The sequence below is a fragment of the Microcaecilia unicolor genome, chromosome 7 (assembly GCF_901765095.1).
Source record: "Microcaecilia unicolor chromosome 7, aMicUni1.1, whole genome shotgun sequence".
Taxonomy (NCBI): Eukaryota; Metazoa; Chordata; class Amphibia; order Gymnophiona; family Siphonopidae; genus Microcaecilia; species Microcaecilia unicolor.
Genome location: NC_044037.1, coordinates 140,656,352 through 140,670,906, shown reverse-complemented (window position 1 = coordinate 140,670,906; position 14,555 = coordinate 140,656,352). Strand labels below are relative to the sequence as shown.

The 14,555-nt window shown below is 43.1% G+C and overlaps 1 protein-coding gene across 1 annotated transcript in view; it reads right to left on the bottom strand.

Annotated features, from left to right (window-relative positions):
• VPS16 (VPS16 core subunit of CORVET and HOPS complexes) overlaps positions 1–14,555 on the bottom strand; it is a 926,204-nt gene that overhangs the window by 764,403 nt on the left and 147,246 nt on the right. Inside the window, 1 exon segment of the mRNA XM_030208841.1 lies at positions 10,352–10,474. Coding sequence (XP_030064701.1) covers positions 10,352–10,474 — 123 coding nt within the window.

The following is a 14,555-nucleotide window of genomic DNA, read 5'->3' as shown; positions in this document are numbered from 1 at the left end:
TATACCCTGCTGGAGCCAGTCAAAGCTCACCCCTTGCTTTGACTGGGGAGCAGCAGGGGCCTTAGGCACACGCTGTTGACGTAAACGAGCGTGCTGGGGCTGAGCCCGAGCTGGCTGACGAGCTACAGGAGTATACCTACGGGACCGCTCTGTGGCTTGCCAAAAAATCTCCTCAACCTTCTCTCCAAAAAGGTTATCCCTCCAGCAAGGGACATCCACCAACCTCCGCTGAACAGAATGTTCCAAGTCAAAAACATGAAACTATGGGAGTTTGCACGTTGCTATACTTTGAGATGATCCTGGATGCCACATCAAAGGTGTCGTAAATGCCTTCTGCTGTTTGACGAACTGGTGAAAAGGCTCAGCCTGCTCCAGAGGGAGCGTATCAACCAAGTTTTACAGCTGTCTTACTGAGTTTCACAAGTAAACACTCATGAAGAGCTGGCATGACTGTATACGGGAGATCAGCATTAAAGCCTGGTACATCTTCCTCCCAAAAGAATCCATGGTTCTAGCTTCTCTGCCTGGGGGAGCCAAGGCATAGTCCCTAGTACTCCTGGCTCTTTTGAGAGCTGATTCCACCACTAAGGAATTGTGAGCCATGTTCACTATGGATCTGGTACTGGGTGTCAATCTTCTTGGACACAACAGGGACCGACAGAGGGGATGCCCAGTTCCTGACAAGGACTTCCTGGAGAACCTCGTGGAGAGGAGCCATCACAGCCTCCTTAGAAGGAGATGTGCAGTCCAGGACCTCGAGTATCTTGGTCCTGGGCTCATCCTCCACCTCCACAAGAAAGGCTTTCGTGTGGAGATAGTCTCCTTTCAGGTGGTGGGGAGGGCTCATAGGGGATCCCATGACTCAGAGGAAAAGTATCTGGGATCCTCCTCTAATTCCCATTAGCGTTCCTCCTTGGTGTCGGACAGAATTTCCCTATAGGATGTCTGAGACCAAACCTTTCCTCTGTTGACAAGGTACCTCATGAAAGGCTACAGAGGAAATTGGAGGGTCATGGGATAGGAGGAAATGTCCTATTGTGGATTAAAAACTGGTCAAAGGATAGGAAACAGAGAGTGGGGTTAAATGGGCAGTATTCACAATGGAGAAGGGTAGTTAGTGGGGTTCCTCAGGGGTCTGTGCTAGGACCGCTGCTTTTTAATATATTTATAAATGATTTAGAGATGGGAGTAACTAGTGAGGTAATTAAATTTGCTGATGACACAAAGTTATTCAAAGTCGTTAACTCGCGACAGGATTGTGAAAAATTACAGAAGGACCTTACGAGACTGGGAGACTGGGCGGCTAAATGGCAGATGACGTTTAATGTGAGCAAGTGCAAGGTGATGCATGTGGAAAAAAAGAACCCGAATTATAGCTACGTCATGCAGGGTTCCACGTTAGGAGTTACGGACCAAGAAAGGGATCTGGGTGTCGTCGTCGTCGATAACACACTGAAACCTTCTGCTCAGTGTGCTGCTGAGGCTAGGAAAGCGAATAGAATGTTGGGTATTATTAGGAAAGGTATGGAAAACTGGTGTGAGGATGTTATAATGCCTTTGTATCGCTCCATGGTGCGACCGCACCTTGAGTATTGTGTTCAATTCTGGTCGCCGCATCTCAAGAAAGATATAGTAGAATTGGAACAGGTGCAGCGAAGGGCGACTAAAATGATAGCGGGGATGGGACGACTTCTCTATGAAGAAAGACTAAGGAGGCTAGGGCTATTCAGCTTGGAGAAGAGACGGCTGAGGGGAGACATGATAGAGGTATATAAAATAATGAGGGGAGTGGAACAGGTGGATGTGAAGCGTCTGTTCACGCTTTCCAAAAATACTAGGACTAGGGGGCATGCGATTAAACTACAGTGTAGTAAATTTAAAACAAATCGGAGAAAATATTTCTTCACCCAACGTGTAATTAAACTCTGGAATTCATTGCCGGAAAATGTGGTGAAGGCGGTTAGCTTAGCAGAGTTTAAAAAGGGGTTGGACGGTTTCCTAAAGGACAAGTCCATAAACCGCTACTAAACGGACTTGGAAAAATCCAAAATTCCAGGAATAACATGTATAGAATGTTTGTACGTTTGGGAAGCTTGCCAGGTGCCCTTGGCCTGGATTGGCCGCTGTCGTGGACAAGATGCTGGGCTCGATGGACCCTTGGTCTTTTCCCAGTATGGCATTACTTATGTACCGATGCACAGCGCTGCATAAGGCCATCCAGCAGCTCAGGGAGCAAGGCCCAGATGCATTCATCGAGGGCCGACATCAGGAAAAGCTGTGGTGCAGGTTTCAGAACCGCTGGGGCTGATACAGGAGTAGGATCTCGGCTGTTTGGAGACAATCGCATTGTACCTCCTGTATGGAGGGAGAGCGTTCCTCCTGGCGCCAATGCTTCTCGGGTGCCAAATCTCTCGATGCCCCAGAGCTCTTGGCACTATGTATCGAGGGTGACCGGTGACAGTGCTTCTTGGCCTTTGCCTGAAGCATGTCACCCAGGCTCCTCGGTGCCGAGGATGACGTTGAATCCTCACGTCTCCTCGGAGTCGGGTCTGACGATGGATGGTCCTGGGGGGCCTGCACAGCAGGAGGCCTCGAGACAGGTGGAGACACACTCAACATCTCACTGCTCCCGATGCCAGTGTGATGCTTGACGTCGATGCAGACGCCTCCGACCTCGATGCTGATGTCAACGTCAAGGAACCGGACCTGGCTCCATAAATCTTCTCTCATTGAGCCTCATGCAAAGACAGAGAACACAGTTAGCAGGGTTATGGTTGGGCCCAAGACACTGCAGATACCAAGAATGGGTGTCCTTCCCCAAGATGGTCCAGTTGCACCAGGTACAGCGCTTCATGGACATGGACAGGAAAACCTCGTTGGCCAAATCAAACAATTTAATGGTGCTGAAAAAGGGGCAAAGGCACCCGACCAGAGTCAGGGCCTAAAACCAGCCCATTACGTCAAAAATAAAGGAAACTTAGGCAAAACTCGCTAAGAAGATAAGGGCGGGCTTGAAAAGTTTTAAAAAATAAAGCCCACAATGAAAAAAGAAAAAAAAATAACCAAAAGGTATTCAAAGAGATTTTTAGACCGGACGTGTGAGGAGAGACCAAAAAAGAGCAGCTACTCCTCATGCAGAAAGAAAAGAACTAAGGGGACCCCATTCACACAACAGATGGGAAGGCAATCACGCATTCACAGTGGAGCGCAGCTCGCACTTCACAAAGCTCTAACTTTTTTTTTTTTTTCGCATTAATTTATTTTTCAACGGTTTTTATTGATGACAAGTCAAGAAAGACAAATCTACCTCAATACAGTAACCTCAATTCAATATTGCAACATGCTCGGTGTTTACATAACAAATAAACATCTCTACTTACTGTCATCAAACGTTTTACATTTTACCCCCCCCTCCCACCATTGTATGGTTGTTATTTATTTCCCCCCCCACCAATTTTATTATTAACAACATTCTTAGTATTACTGCATCAAGGGTCATCTATAATTCTCCAAAGCATTTGATTTTCTGCAATAACATTCCTCAGGTACATTCCATCCCTAAGTTTTTAACAAGTTATGTTCCCCCCCCCCCTCCCCCCCTTGTTCCATTAGATGTACTCTATCTTCAGTTCCAATGGTGACCACACAACTATACAAAAATCAAACTAAACCTATCTCTAACCGTGTCTTATAGAAGAAGCCATCATGCCTCATAATTAGAAGTAGCCCCATATTTTCATCTTCATGATATATGTCAATCATTGATTTTGGAGCTCTCTCTAACATGTAAATCCCCGCACCTTTGTGACTCTCCTTAATCGATTCTCCGTCCCATCTCTGATCATATGCTTTTATGCTGCCAATCACCATTGAACATTTTTATACCCCCCCCCCTCCCTTCCTTTGTCCCCCCCCCCTCCCTAACCCTTTAATTTATCCTATCTTACCTATCGTGGAAAACAACTGTATAGTTTTCTGTGAGTGTGGTTGTATTTCACAGAATATTCCCTCATTTCATGTGCCAGAACCTAACGAGTTCACATCGAATTAAGAATATGACTTCTACCTTTCTGAGTTAGAGTCCCCAAAAGGGGGCCCCAAATGCTAAGAAATCGCTTTTTACGTTTGCAGGATCCTCTTGCTTCTCGCGCTTCCCAAGCCATCAATTGATGCGCTTGATTACGCCAGTGCCAATATTCTGGTGGGTTTTCTGACACCCAGACCTGTAATATACATTTCCTAGCAACTAAACTCAATTTACGGCACAATAATATCTTAGCCGCGGTCAAATCCCCAAATGATCCTAAACAGTCTAATATTAACTGACATGGGGTACCTGTTATCTGTGTTGATAAAATATCAGATAAAAATTTCACTACTCCCCTCCAAAATCTCTGTGTTTTAACACAATCCCAAAAGGCATGATATAATGTGTTCTCCTGTTGGCCACATTTCAAACACACTGGAGAGTGAATCCCTCCTGATCGGAACAATTGTGTTTGTGTAAAGTATGCCCTATGGAGTGTCCTAAAAGCGCATTCCCTATACCGGGCTCCTGTAACTAATTTAGGTATCCTCTTAATGTGTTTGTCAATATCCCAATTGGTTAAGTCTAGATTTAGATCTGCTTCCCATCGCTGCCGAAGATGCTCCAGCCCTTCTCTCGGAATCAAGACCCACAATTTTCTATGTATTCCCGAAATAGATGGAGTCTCAGGCGAGATTTCATCGTAAAAGGCCTGTACTTTTTCTCCCAGGTTGGCTGCAAGATTCTCCTTCCCCAAGGATTGAACATAATGTCGGATCTGGTTATATGCAAAAATATCCCCCCATCCCTGTTCATCACGTGAAAGTAATTGGCCTAAGGGTTTGATTTCTCCAGAGGCATCCAGAATATTTTTTAAGTTACAATATCCTCTGGTTGCCCATTGCTGAAAAACCGAGTTTTCAAGTCCTGGTAAGAATTCTGGATTCCCTTTGATCGTGATTAATTCCGATATCTTCGGGTCTCCCCCTAAACTTCTCCCCAAAAACTGCCATGCATCCCAGAGGGGCGCTAATAAAATGCTATGTCTAAAAGCTTTTGGTATCATCTGTTTTCTGGTATGCAATAACGCAATTAAATCAAAAGGCTGAAAAAAGGCCCTCTCCAATTCACGCGGCACATGTATACTAGTCCCAAACAGCCAATCTCTCAAGGATCTTAGCAAGCAGGCCATATTATAATACCTTAGATGCGGTAGGCCAAATCCTCCCTGACTCCAATTACCCATCAAAAACTGTAACTTAAGTTTTGCCTTCTTTTTTGCCCAGCAAAATCTCATCACTGCTTTATAAAATTGCCTAATGTCCTTTTTAAGGAGTCGCAATGGTAATATTTGCAACACATATAGCCACCTAGGCAGTATCACCATCCGGATGAGACTAATGCGACCTCCCAAAGGCATCATCACTACATTCCAAGCTTCTAATTGTCTTTCTGTCTGCTCTAAGAGTCTATTAATATTTAGTTTGTATATCTCTGCAGTGTTAGCTGCCAGAAGAATCCCCAGATATCGGAATGCTTTTTCCGCCCATGTCAAAGGGAATCCCTCAGCCCACTGCCTACGAGCATCTGATGTTACTGCTATAGCTTCTGATTTATCCAGATTCAGTTTAAAGCCTGAATAATCCCCATATTCATGAATAAGCTCTAGTAAATTTTCCAAGGATGATTTCGGTTTTGTTATTATGACCAACAGGTCATCGGCAAATGCCGCAATCTTGAATTCCTGCCGACCTATCTGCACTCCTTTTATAGCCTGGCAGTCTTGGATGTCTCTGATCATGGGGTCTAAATAAAGAGCAAACAGCAACGGTGATAAAGGGCAACCTTGCCTAGTCCCCCTATTAATCTCAAAGTCCTCAGATCTCCCTCCATTCACCATTATTCTGGCTCTAGGTGAAGAATATAGCGCCTTAATCGCTTGTATAAACCAACCCTGGAATTCATAACTATCCAAGACATTAAACAAAAATGCCCACTCCACCCGGTCAAAGGCCTTTTCGGCATCAAAACTAATCAAAATGGCTGGTTCCGGGTCTTGCTTAAGCTTCTCCAAGGCCGTTAGTATACACCGTGAGTTCTTGGTAACAGACCGGTCTTGGACAAAGCCTACTTGCGCTTCGTTGGCTAACCTTGGCAATACTTTGTTTAAACGGTTAGCTAATATCTTTGCGAATAGCTTCACTTCATTATTTAACAACGAAATAGGCCTATAGGAAGATGCTAACAATGGGTCTCGATTAGGTTTGGGTAGTATTATAATTTGAGCCAGGTTTAAACGATCAGGCAAGCGCCCTTCCTCCACCCATTCATTAAAAGCTCCAGTTAGAGCGGAGGTTATCTGCTCACCCAGTATTTTATAAAATTCGGCCTTAAATCCATCAGGTCCAGGGGCTTTCCCCAACTTACTTTGGCCAATGGCCCAATAAACTTAATCTCTACTAATAGGAGTGTTCAATTTTAAGCGTTCTCTCTGCATTAACTTAGGAGTCACCACATTTTGCAGATATACCTCTCCCTGTAGGCCCTGCGAATCTCCTGCTTTGTAAAGATTTTGAAAGAAATCGCGAAAGACCTCTCGAATTTTTTTATCAGTGCGCACCACTCTACCTTCCCTATCTTTGATACCTAGGATGTGCTTTGATGTATACTGCGGTGCCACTAATCTTGCCAATAGTTTGCCTCCCTTATCCCCATGTTTGTATAGCTGATATTTATAGTATGTTTGGGATTTTACTGCTCGCTCATGGAGTAATGAGTTCAATGCTATTTGATCAGCTTCCAAATCTTTCCGCACTCCAACACCTGGTGCCCTCCCAAATTGTTGCCTTAATTTAGCCAATCGTTTCTCTAATCGTAATATCTCTCTATCTCGAGACTTTTTATAATGGCTAGCAAAACTAATTATGTGCCCTCTCAGTACCACTTTAGCTGCTTCCCAGTAAATCGAGGCACTTTGTACTGTTCCTTCATTAAATAGCTTGTATTCCTCCCACTTTTTACCTAAGAATTCACTGAATTTTTCATTGCCATATAGATAACTGGGAAACGACCACCCCCTTGTATCATTATCTGAGTTTTCTATCTGCCAAGTCATCCAAACTGCTGCATGGTCAGAGATTACACAAGGACCTATGACAGCTTCTCTAATATGGGTAAAAAATGTTCTCGAGACTAACAGATAATCAATCCTAGAATGTGTATGGTGTGCCCTTGATTGATGAGTGTATTCCTTATCCCCAGGATGTAACGTGCGCCATACATCTATAAGATCTAAAGTGTTGCACATGTCTGGTAACCCCCTTGTTCTGTTACGTCCTCCTGCTACCGAGGGGTGTGATCTATCCATCTGCGGGTCCCAGGCCACATTAAAGTCGCCACCTATCATCATAGGCAATGAGCTATTCGCACTAAGAATCATAGTCAATTTCTTGTAAAATTTCATATCTAATGTGTTTGGCGCATAGATGTTTCCTAACCTAAGTTTTCTTCTTGCAATGGTTACGTTACAAAAAACAAATCGTCCCTCCGGGTCTTTCTGCAGCTGGTGAATCTGTGAGGCAATCCCTTTTCTAAATAAAATAGCTACCCCCCCTTTCCGCCCCGCTGCTGCGGAAGCTATGCAATCTCCTACCCACCATCTTGCCAACTTTGCATGTTCTAGGTCTGTTAGGTGTGTTTCTTGTAAAAGGGCCACGTCTGCCTTAATTCTTTGAAGGTATTGTAGAATTTTTGACCTTTTAATAGGCGAATGAATTCCCCCTACATTCCAAGTCACTACTTTAATCCCCCCCATCTCCTAGTTCATTGCTTAATGTCTGATGATCAATTGTAGTGATCAAGTGGAGCCATCCCAGCCTATAGCTCCACTCTGTCTTATAATGCTTTTGTTGTTCTGGCTCTAATTTTTTAAACCATTCATCCAACCACATCATATCCCAAATATGATCTGTCTTTCCAACCACTCTTGTAATTCCTCCAGAAAAATGATTGTTATCCTTCTGTTTTCCCATCTCTTTTAGTTCTCCCCCTATGTCCCCTTCCCCCCCTTCCATCCCAATCCCAAATTTCCCCTCTTTCTGTACTTCCCTAGAGGAAGTCGTCACGTTTAACGTTTACCCCACTACTCTATGGCGTTCCTAGTCCCTAACACCCTATTCCCCTTACACCCTTTTTTAACCCTTTGCTAAGCAATACTTCTACTCCCCTTCTTCATTCCAGTAACCGGCTCACATTTATAACAACCATTGTCTCCCCACCCCAACAATACCCTAATAGGGTCAGCTTATTCTTTACAAATTCTGCTTGCAGTAATACAGTGATTAACAAATTTGAACTTGTTGCAACCTGCAATTTAACGTTCTTGGTTATCTTTAGCTAAGGTCCATTAAAACATTATTTCAACGACAGCCTCTTTCCCCCTGTATCCCAGAGTTATTGCTTTTTAAATTAAAGGAAGATCCTTACAGCGAATCCATATCCTAGCTCCAGTATTAAGTTCAATACTTGCTGCTGATTCCCCTCTTTCCACGTGAGGGTTCCAGACTTTAAGCATACATACTGGATTTCTTATCCAATTGTAGGGGTCTGACATGTTCACATAGGTTAAGACCCCCAATTGTGGACCCTCCCAATCAAAAAGTCTCGCAGTTTGCCCTTATCTTCCAAGATATCCTCCGTGGGTTCCTTCAGAACCTATATCCAGTAAGTTGGCATGTGCTGCTGACTGAAGAACGTTAACACTATAACCTTTAACACTTAAGTTTCAACTTTACTTTAGATATAAAACAGCTGCTGCACAGCTATTCCAAAAAATCTCCAACTTTAAACTCGGCACCAAATCTTTGTTGCTTATGCCATTTTACTTTGTAATCCTTTAGGAGTGCACTTTTGTACTCTCTCAAGTTTGCCCGCCATCTGCCAGTGCTCGTCCCTCAGTTTTCGTCAGTTGTTCCACGTATTTTCTCGCTTCTTTTTCAGATACAAATGATCTAGTAGTACCTTTATATGTAATTTTCAAAGTAGCAGGATATTGAAGTGGGAGCACACTGCCGAGAAAGCGCGCCTCTTTGTCGCTATGGCGGCCGAGTAATCCTGGAAGCACAGGATCTTTGATTCCTCAAAGAACAGAGCTTTATCAGATCTCGCTGCCTGTAGAATCAATTGCTTATGTGCAAAATTTAAAACTCTGCATATCACCACTCTTGGTTTACTTTTCTCCTCTTGTCGCACTCCCAATCTATGGGCTCTCTCTATGCGTAAGGGACCCAATTCAACGGGAAAGTCAATTGTTTTTGTAAGCCATTGCTCAAGTACCCGTTCCAACGAGCGGCCCCCAAGAGCTTCCGGTAATCCCACCAGACGAATATTGTTCCGCCTGGAACGATTTTCCAAGTGTTCTAATTTAGCTTCCATTACCTTACATTGGTTTGTTAAATCTGTTTGGCGGTTTTCTATTACAGTTATTTTTTCTTCCACTTCGCTGGTTCTAGTTTGGTATGCTCCGCATTCTTTGGTCAGCTCCTCCAGTTTCAAACTTAATTGTTCCAGTTTGTTGTCTAATTTTTTATCAAGCGGGGCGAGGCGTCGTTCCAATAATTCCTCCATCACCACCGTCATCTCCGTTGTAATTTCGCTTATCCACGCGGACGACACCGACGATCCTGCCTCTGGAGGAGAGGCCGCCATTTTGTATTCGGTTACCTTTCCTCGGAGCTTCTCTTTTTGTGCAGATTTCGCTGCCATCCTGTTATTTTAAAGTTACAAACTTGTAATAACTCATTCACTGCCGAATGTTAACTCGGGGAACATTCCGTTCCGGGCTCCGATACTATTACTGAGTCTGATAAGAGCAGTCAGGCCACGGAGAAAAGCTCACACACGTCTTCTCTCCACCATAACGTCACGTGATCTCCAAGCTCTAACTTTTTACTTTGGTATAAATACCGAACCAGGTGATACGGATCGGCGTCTACCCACTTGTGAGAATATGCAAGCCTGCTTGTCCTCGGAGAAGTATAGATTCAAATCTGCCAAAATATTTTCTGGTGCTCCGTTAAGAGAGCCCCTGGTCATTCTGGAGCACATTGTATTTAGGACTAACAGTTAAAGTATTTCAAATGGCACAAAATGTAACAGCACAAGATGCGTTTACAAGATATAGTCGATCTGACAACATTTCTCTGAGTCTCCAGTTCCTGAGTAGTACATCCTCCTGTGATACACTAATAACAAATGCAACTGGAGATTGATACACTCCTGAAAATACATTATTAATGTTGGTTATGACTGCAGTACTATTCTCACCTTTAAAGATGATGATCCCATCCAGATATATCCAGGTTCAGTAAACAATGCTAGTAGTTTATGATTAAAAGAGATGGACATATCCAGATATGACCCAGCCAGAGGACTCATTCCAGGAGGCATCTAAAAAGCAACCAAAATTGAAGATGACAAGAGAATTCATCATTAAAAAGTTGTTTTTTTATGATAAAGTTGCTATATGAAAATGAAGTGTCAGTGAAATATTGTTCTCCACCAATAAGTTATAATTTGTTTCTCTATTGTCTGCCAATGCACAGTAATTAATGCTGTTTAATTCAGCATGTATTTCTTTTGGTAATTCAACAGATAATTAAAATTTAGCACAAATTAAATAATTACATTAATTTTCACAAAGATGAATAATCCAGACCTCTTGTGTTTCTACTATTATACTTCTGTACTCAAACGTCTCGTCTCTGATATCTGTTAGTCCCTATATATTTAATAAAATTGGCTTTCAAAAAGGTAAACATAGGAAGTCAAATATGTTAGCGTTTAACTTTAAAAAAGGAAGCTATGATAAAATGAGAAGAACGGTAGAAAAAAAATTAGAGGAGCGACTGAACGTGGATGCTGTTCAAAAACACCGCCCTGGAGGCCCAGGCCAAACATATTTCATGTATCAGAAAAGGAGGACGGAAAACCAAACGACAGCCAGCATGGTTAAAAAGTGAGGTAAAGGAAGCTATTGGAGCTAAAAAGGAATCCTTCAGAAAATGGAAGAAGGAACCAAATGAAGAAAATAAGAAGCGGCATAAGGAATGTCAAGTCAGATGCAAAGCGCTGATAAGAAAGGCAAAGAGGGATTTTGAAAGAAAGATAGCGTTAGAGGCGAAAATTGATAGTAAACATTAAAAGCAGGAAACCGGCAAAAGAATCGGTTGACCTACTGGATGACTGGGGTGTAAAAGGGGCGCTCAAGGAAGACAAAGAAATAGCAGAAAAACTAAATGAGTTCTTTGCTTCGGTCTTCACCGAGGAAGATTTGGGTGGGATACCAGTGCCAGACAGGGTATTCGAAGCTGAAGAATCAGAAAAACTAAATGAAATATCTGTAAACCTGGAAGACGTAATGGAGCAGTTCTGCAAACTGAAGAGTAACAAATCTCCTGGACCAGATGGTATTCACCCTAGGGTACTGATAGAACTAAAAAATGAGCTGGCAGAGCTGGAGTGGAGGAGTGGCCTAGTGGTTAGGGTGGTGGACTTTGGTCCTGGGGAACTGAGGAACTGAGTTAGATTCCCACTTCAGGCACAGGCAGCTCCTTGTGACTCCTTGTCACTTAACCCTCCATTGCCCCATGTAAGCCGCTTTGAGCCTGCCATGAGTGGGAAAGCACGGGGTACAAATGTAACAAAAAATTAAAAATTAAAAAAATACTGTTACTGATTTGTAATTTATCCTTAAAATCGAGCATGGTACCAGAAGATTGGAGGGTGGCCAATGTAACACCGATATTTAAAAAAGGTTCCAGAGGAGACCCGGGAAATTAGAGACCGGTGAGTCTGACGTTGGTGCCGGGCAAAATGGTAGAGACTATTATCAAGAACAAAATTACAGAGCACATTCAAAAGCATGGACTAATGGGATAAAGTCAGCATGGATTTAGTGAAGGGAAGTCTTGCCTCACCAATCTGCTGCATTTCTTTGAAGGAGTATGTATGTGGGAAAGAGGAACCCAAACTATAACTATGTCATGCAAGGTTCAGCGTTGGGAGTCATGGACCAAGAAAGGGATCTAGATGTCATCATTGATGATACGTTGAAAACTTCTGCTCAATGTGCTGCTGCGGCTAGGAAAGCAAATAGAATGTTGGGTATCATTAGGAAAGGGATTGAAAACAAAAATAAGGATATTATTCTGCCATTGTATCGCTCCATGGTGTGACCGCACCTCGAGTATTGTGTTCAATTCTGGTCGCCGCACCTCAAAAAAGATATAGTGGAATTGGAAAAGGTGCAGAGAAGGGTGACAAAGATGATACAGGGGATGGGACGACTTCCCTATGCGGAAAGGCTGAAGAGGCTGGGGCTCTTCAGCTTGGAGAAGAGGCGGCTGAGGGGAGATATGATAGAGGTCTATAAGATAATGAGTGGAATGGAACGGTTCGATGTGGAGCGTCTGTTTACGCTTTCCAAAAATACTAGGACAAGGGAGCATGCGATGAAGCTGCAGTGTGGTAAATTTAAAATGAATTGGAGGAAGTTTTTCTTCACTCAACGCGTAGTTAAAATCTCGAATTCACTGCCGGAAAAAGTGGTTAAGGCGGTTAACTTAGTGGTCTTCAAAAAAAGGTTGGACGGCTTCCTGGAGGAATAATACACTATTTCTAGGAGGGGTGGGACAAATTGCTTGTTCTTTTGGCCGCTGTCAGTGACAGTGTGCTGGGCTCCTTGGACCAGCATGGTGATGCTTATGTACTTATGTAATGTTACCAGCATGGCGATGTTTATGTACTTATATAATGTTACCAAAATACTGAAGACACTTTCCTTGGGTATATACCTTCAAACTTGATTGCAATAATTATAAAGGATTATTTTTTCCACACAAAGAGGATAAATATACAGTAATGTGAAAAAGTATCTACCCCCCTCTCCTCCTGACTGCCCTGTTATTGCCTGTCTATCATACTGACCCCCCCCCCCCCCCCTTTACTAAGCTGCACCAGTGACTGCGATGCACTAATGCTGACAGCCCATTCACTTTGAATTGGCTGTGTCGGCAAAGGGGAATGAATCTGTTCTTTAACCAAAATGTATTAACAGACAAAAGGAACCTGAGAAAACACAACACAGTTTTGAAATTACAACTTCATTTATGGAGCAAATTTATCCAACACCCATACCACCCCGTGAAAAAGTAACTGCCTCCTTAGTTAGTCAAATCAACCAACTGATCAAATTTAACGGATAATTAGGTTCAGCTGATTGAATCTAAACCTCGCTATATGTTGAACTTTATCATGACAGTGAAGTAGAGAGTTGCACAGGGACAGAAATCTAACCTGTTCCGGTGGGAAAGCTAACCCGTCCCCGCCTCAAGTAATTCCCTCCATCCCAGCCCCCCGGCCTGTCCTTGTCATGCTGCAGTCAACCTGACCACTTCCCAAGAAAGCCAGATTCTATAAGCAGTAAAAATACTAGTAAAAGTAACAAAAATAATTTTCTTCCGTACTCAAAATACAAAATTAAGATACACATATCCATGAGCAGATATCCCCTTCTCCTCTCCATCCCCTTCTATCCCCATGTGCTCTGTTTCCGCTTTTCCCTTCCCTACTCCTCCATGTATGTCCCCCTTACCAATCTTTTTTCCCTCTTCCTTCCACCCACCCACCCACACTCCCTCCATCCTTTTTACCAAGGAGGTTAGATAAAACAGGAGACAGGGTGAGCATATCTAGCCCTTTATATGGGCTAAAGCCAGTAGGCGGAGACTGACTCCATACTGGTTTGCCCAAAGCAATAGGAAATGCTATTGAAAACAATAGCAAAAAGATTATTAGAAATAAGGGACTTTTTTAACATTTATATCACACATTATCCCAAGCAAATTCTGATTCAATGTAGCTTACATTTGAAAATGCAATGCGACAGAATTCAGTTATATCATGGGAGCAAGTAGATGGATATGTCTGAAACATTTAACAAAGTTGAGATTGGCATATATACCCAACTGGGCATTTTAAAAAAGTACATTTTTATAATATACCACTGTGATCCACAAAACTAAAGGAGCAAGTTCCCACATGCCATCTTTTTTTCTTTTGATGTAGGCACAGGAAAAAAAAAAGATTTAAAATGCTCCCAGGTTTCTACCTAATTCATGTTTAATGTAGGATATAAATGGCGTAAATAGACAGATAGAAATTCTGAATGTTGAGCACCTGATTCTCATAACATGATGTCTGCTTAGTGGCCTTTTACCAGCGGCAGCAGGCAGGAAAGACTAGGAATCTATCCTGCCCCGCAGAATCCACTAGACCACCAGGGTGGCTCGGGGGAGGAGAGGCAAAGCTCAGATTGCCATGCATTTCCACGGGGACCCCGCAAGACCTGGGTTCATCCTTGTAGGATCTCTGCGGACCCGGGTCCATCCCTGCGAGATCCCCACAGAAATGGAGGCGATCCCCGCAGGAATCCCGCCATCTCTGCTCCCATTCAGTTCTCTAAAGTGAA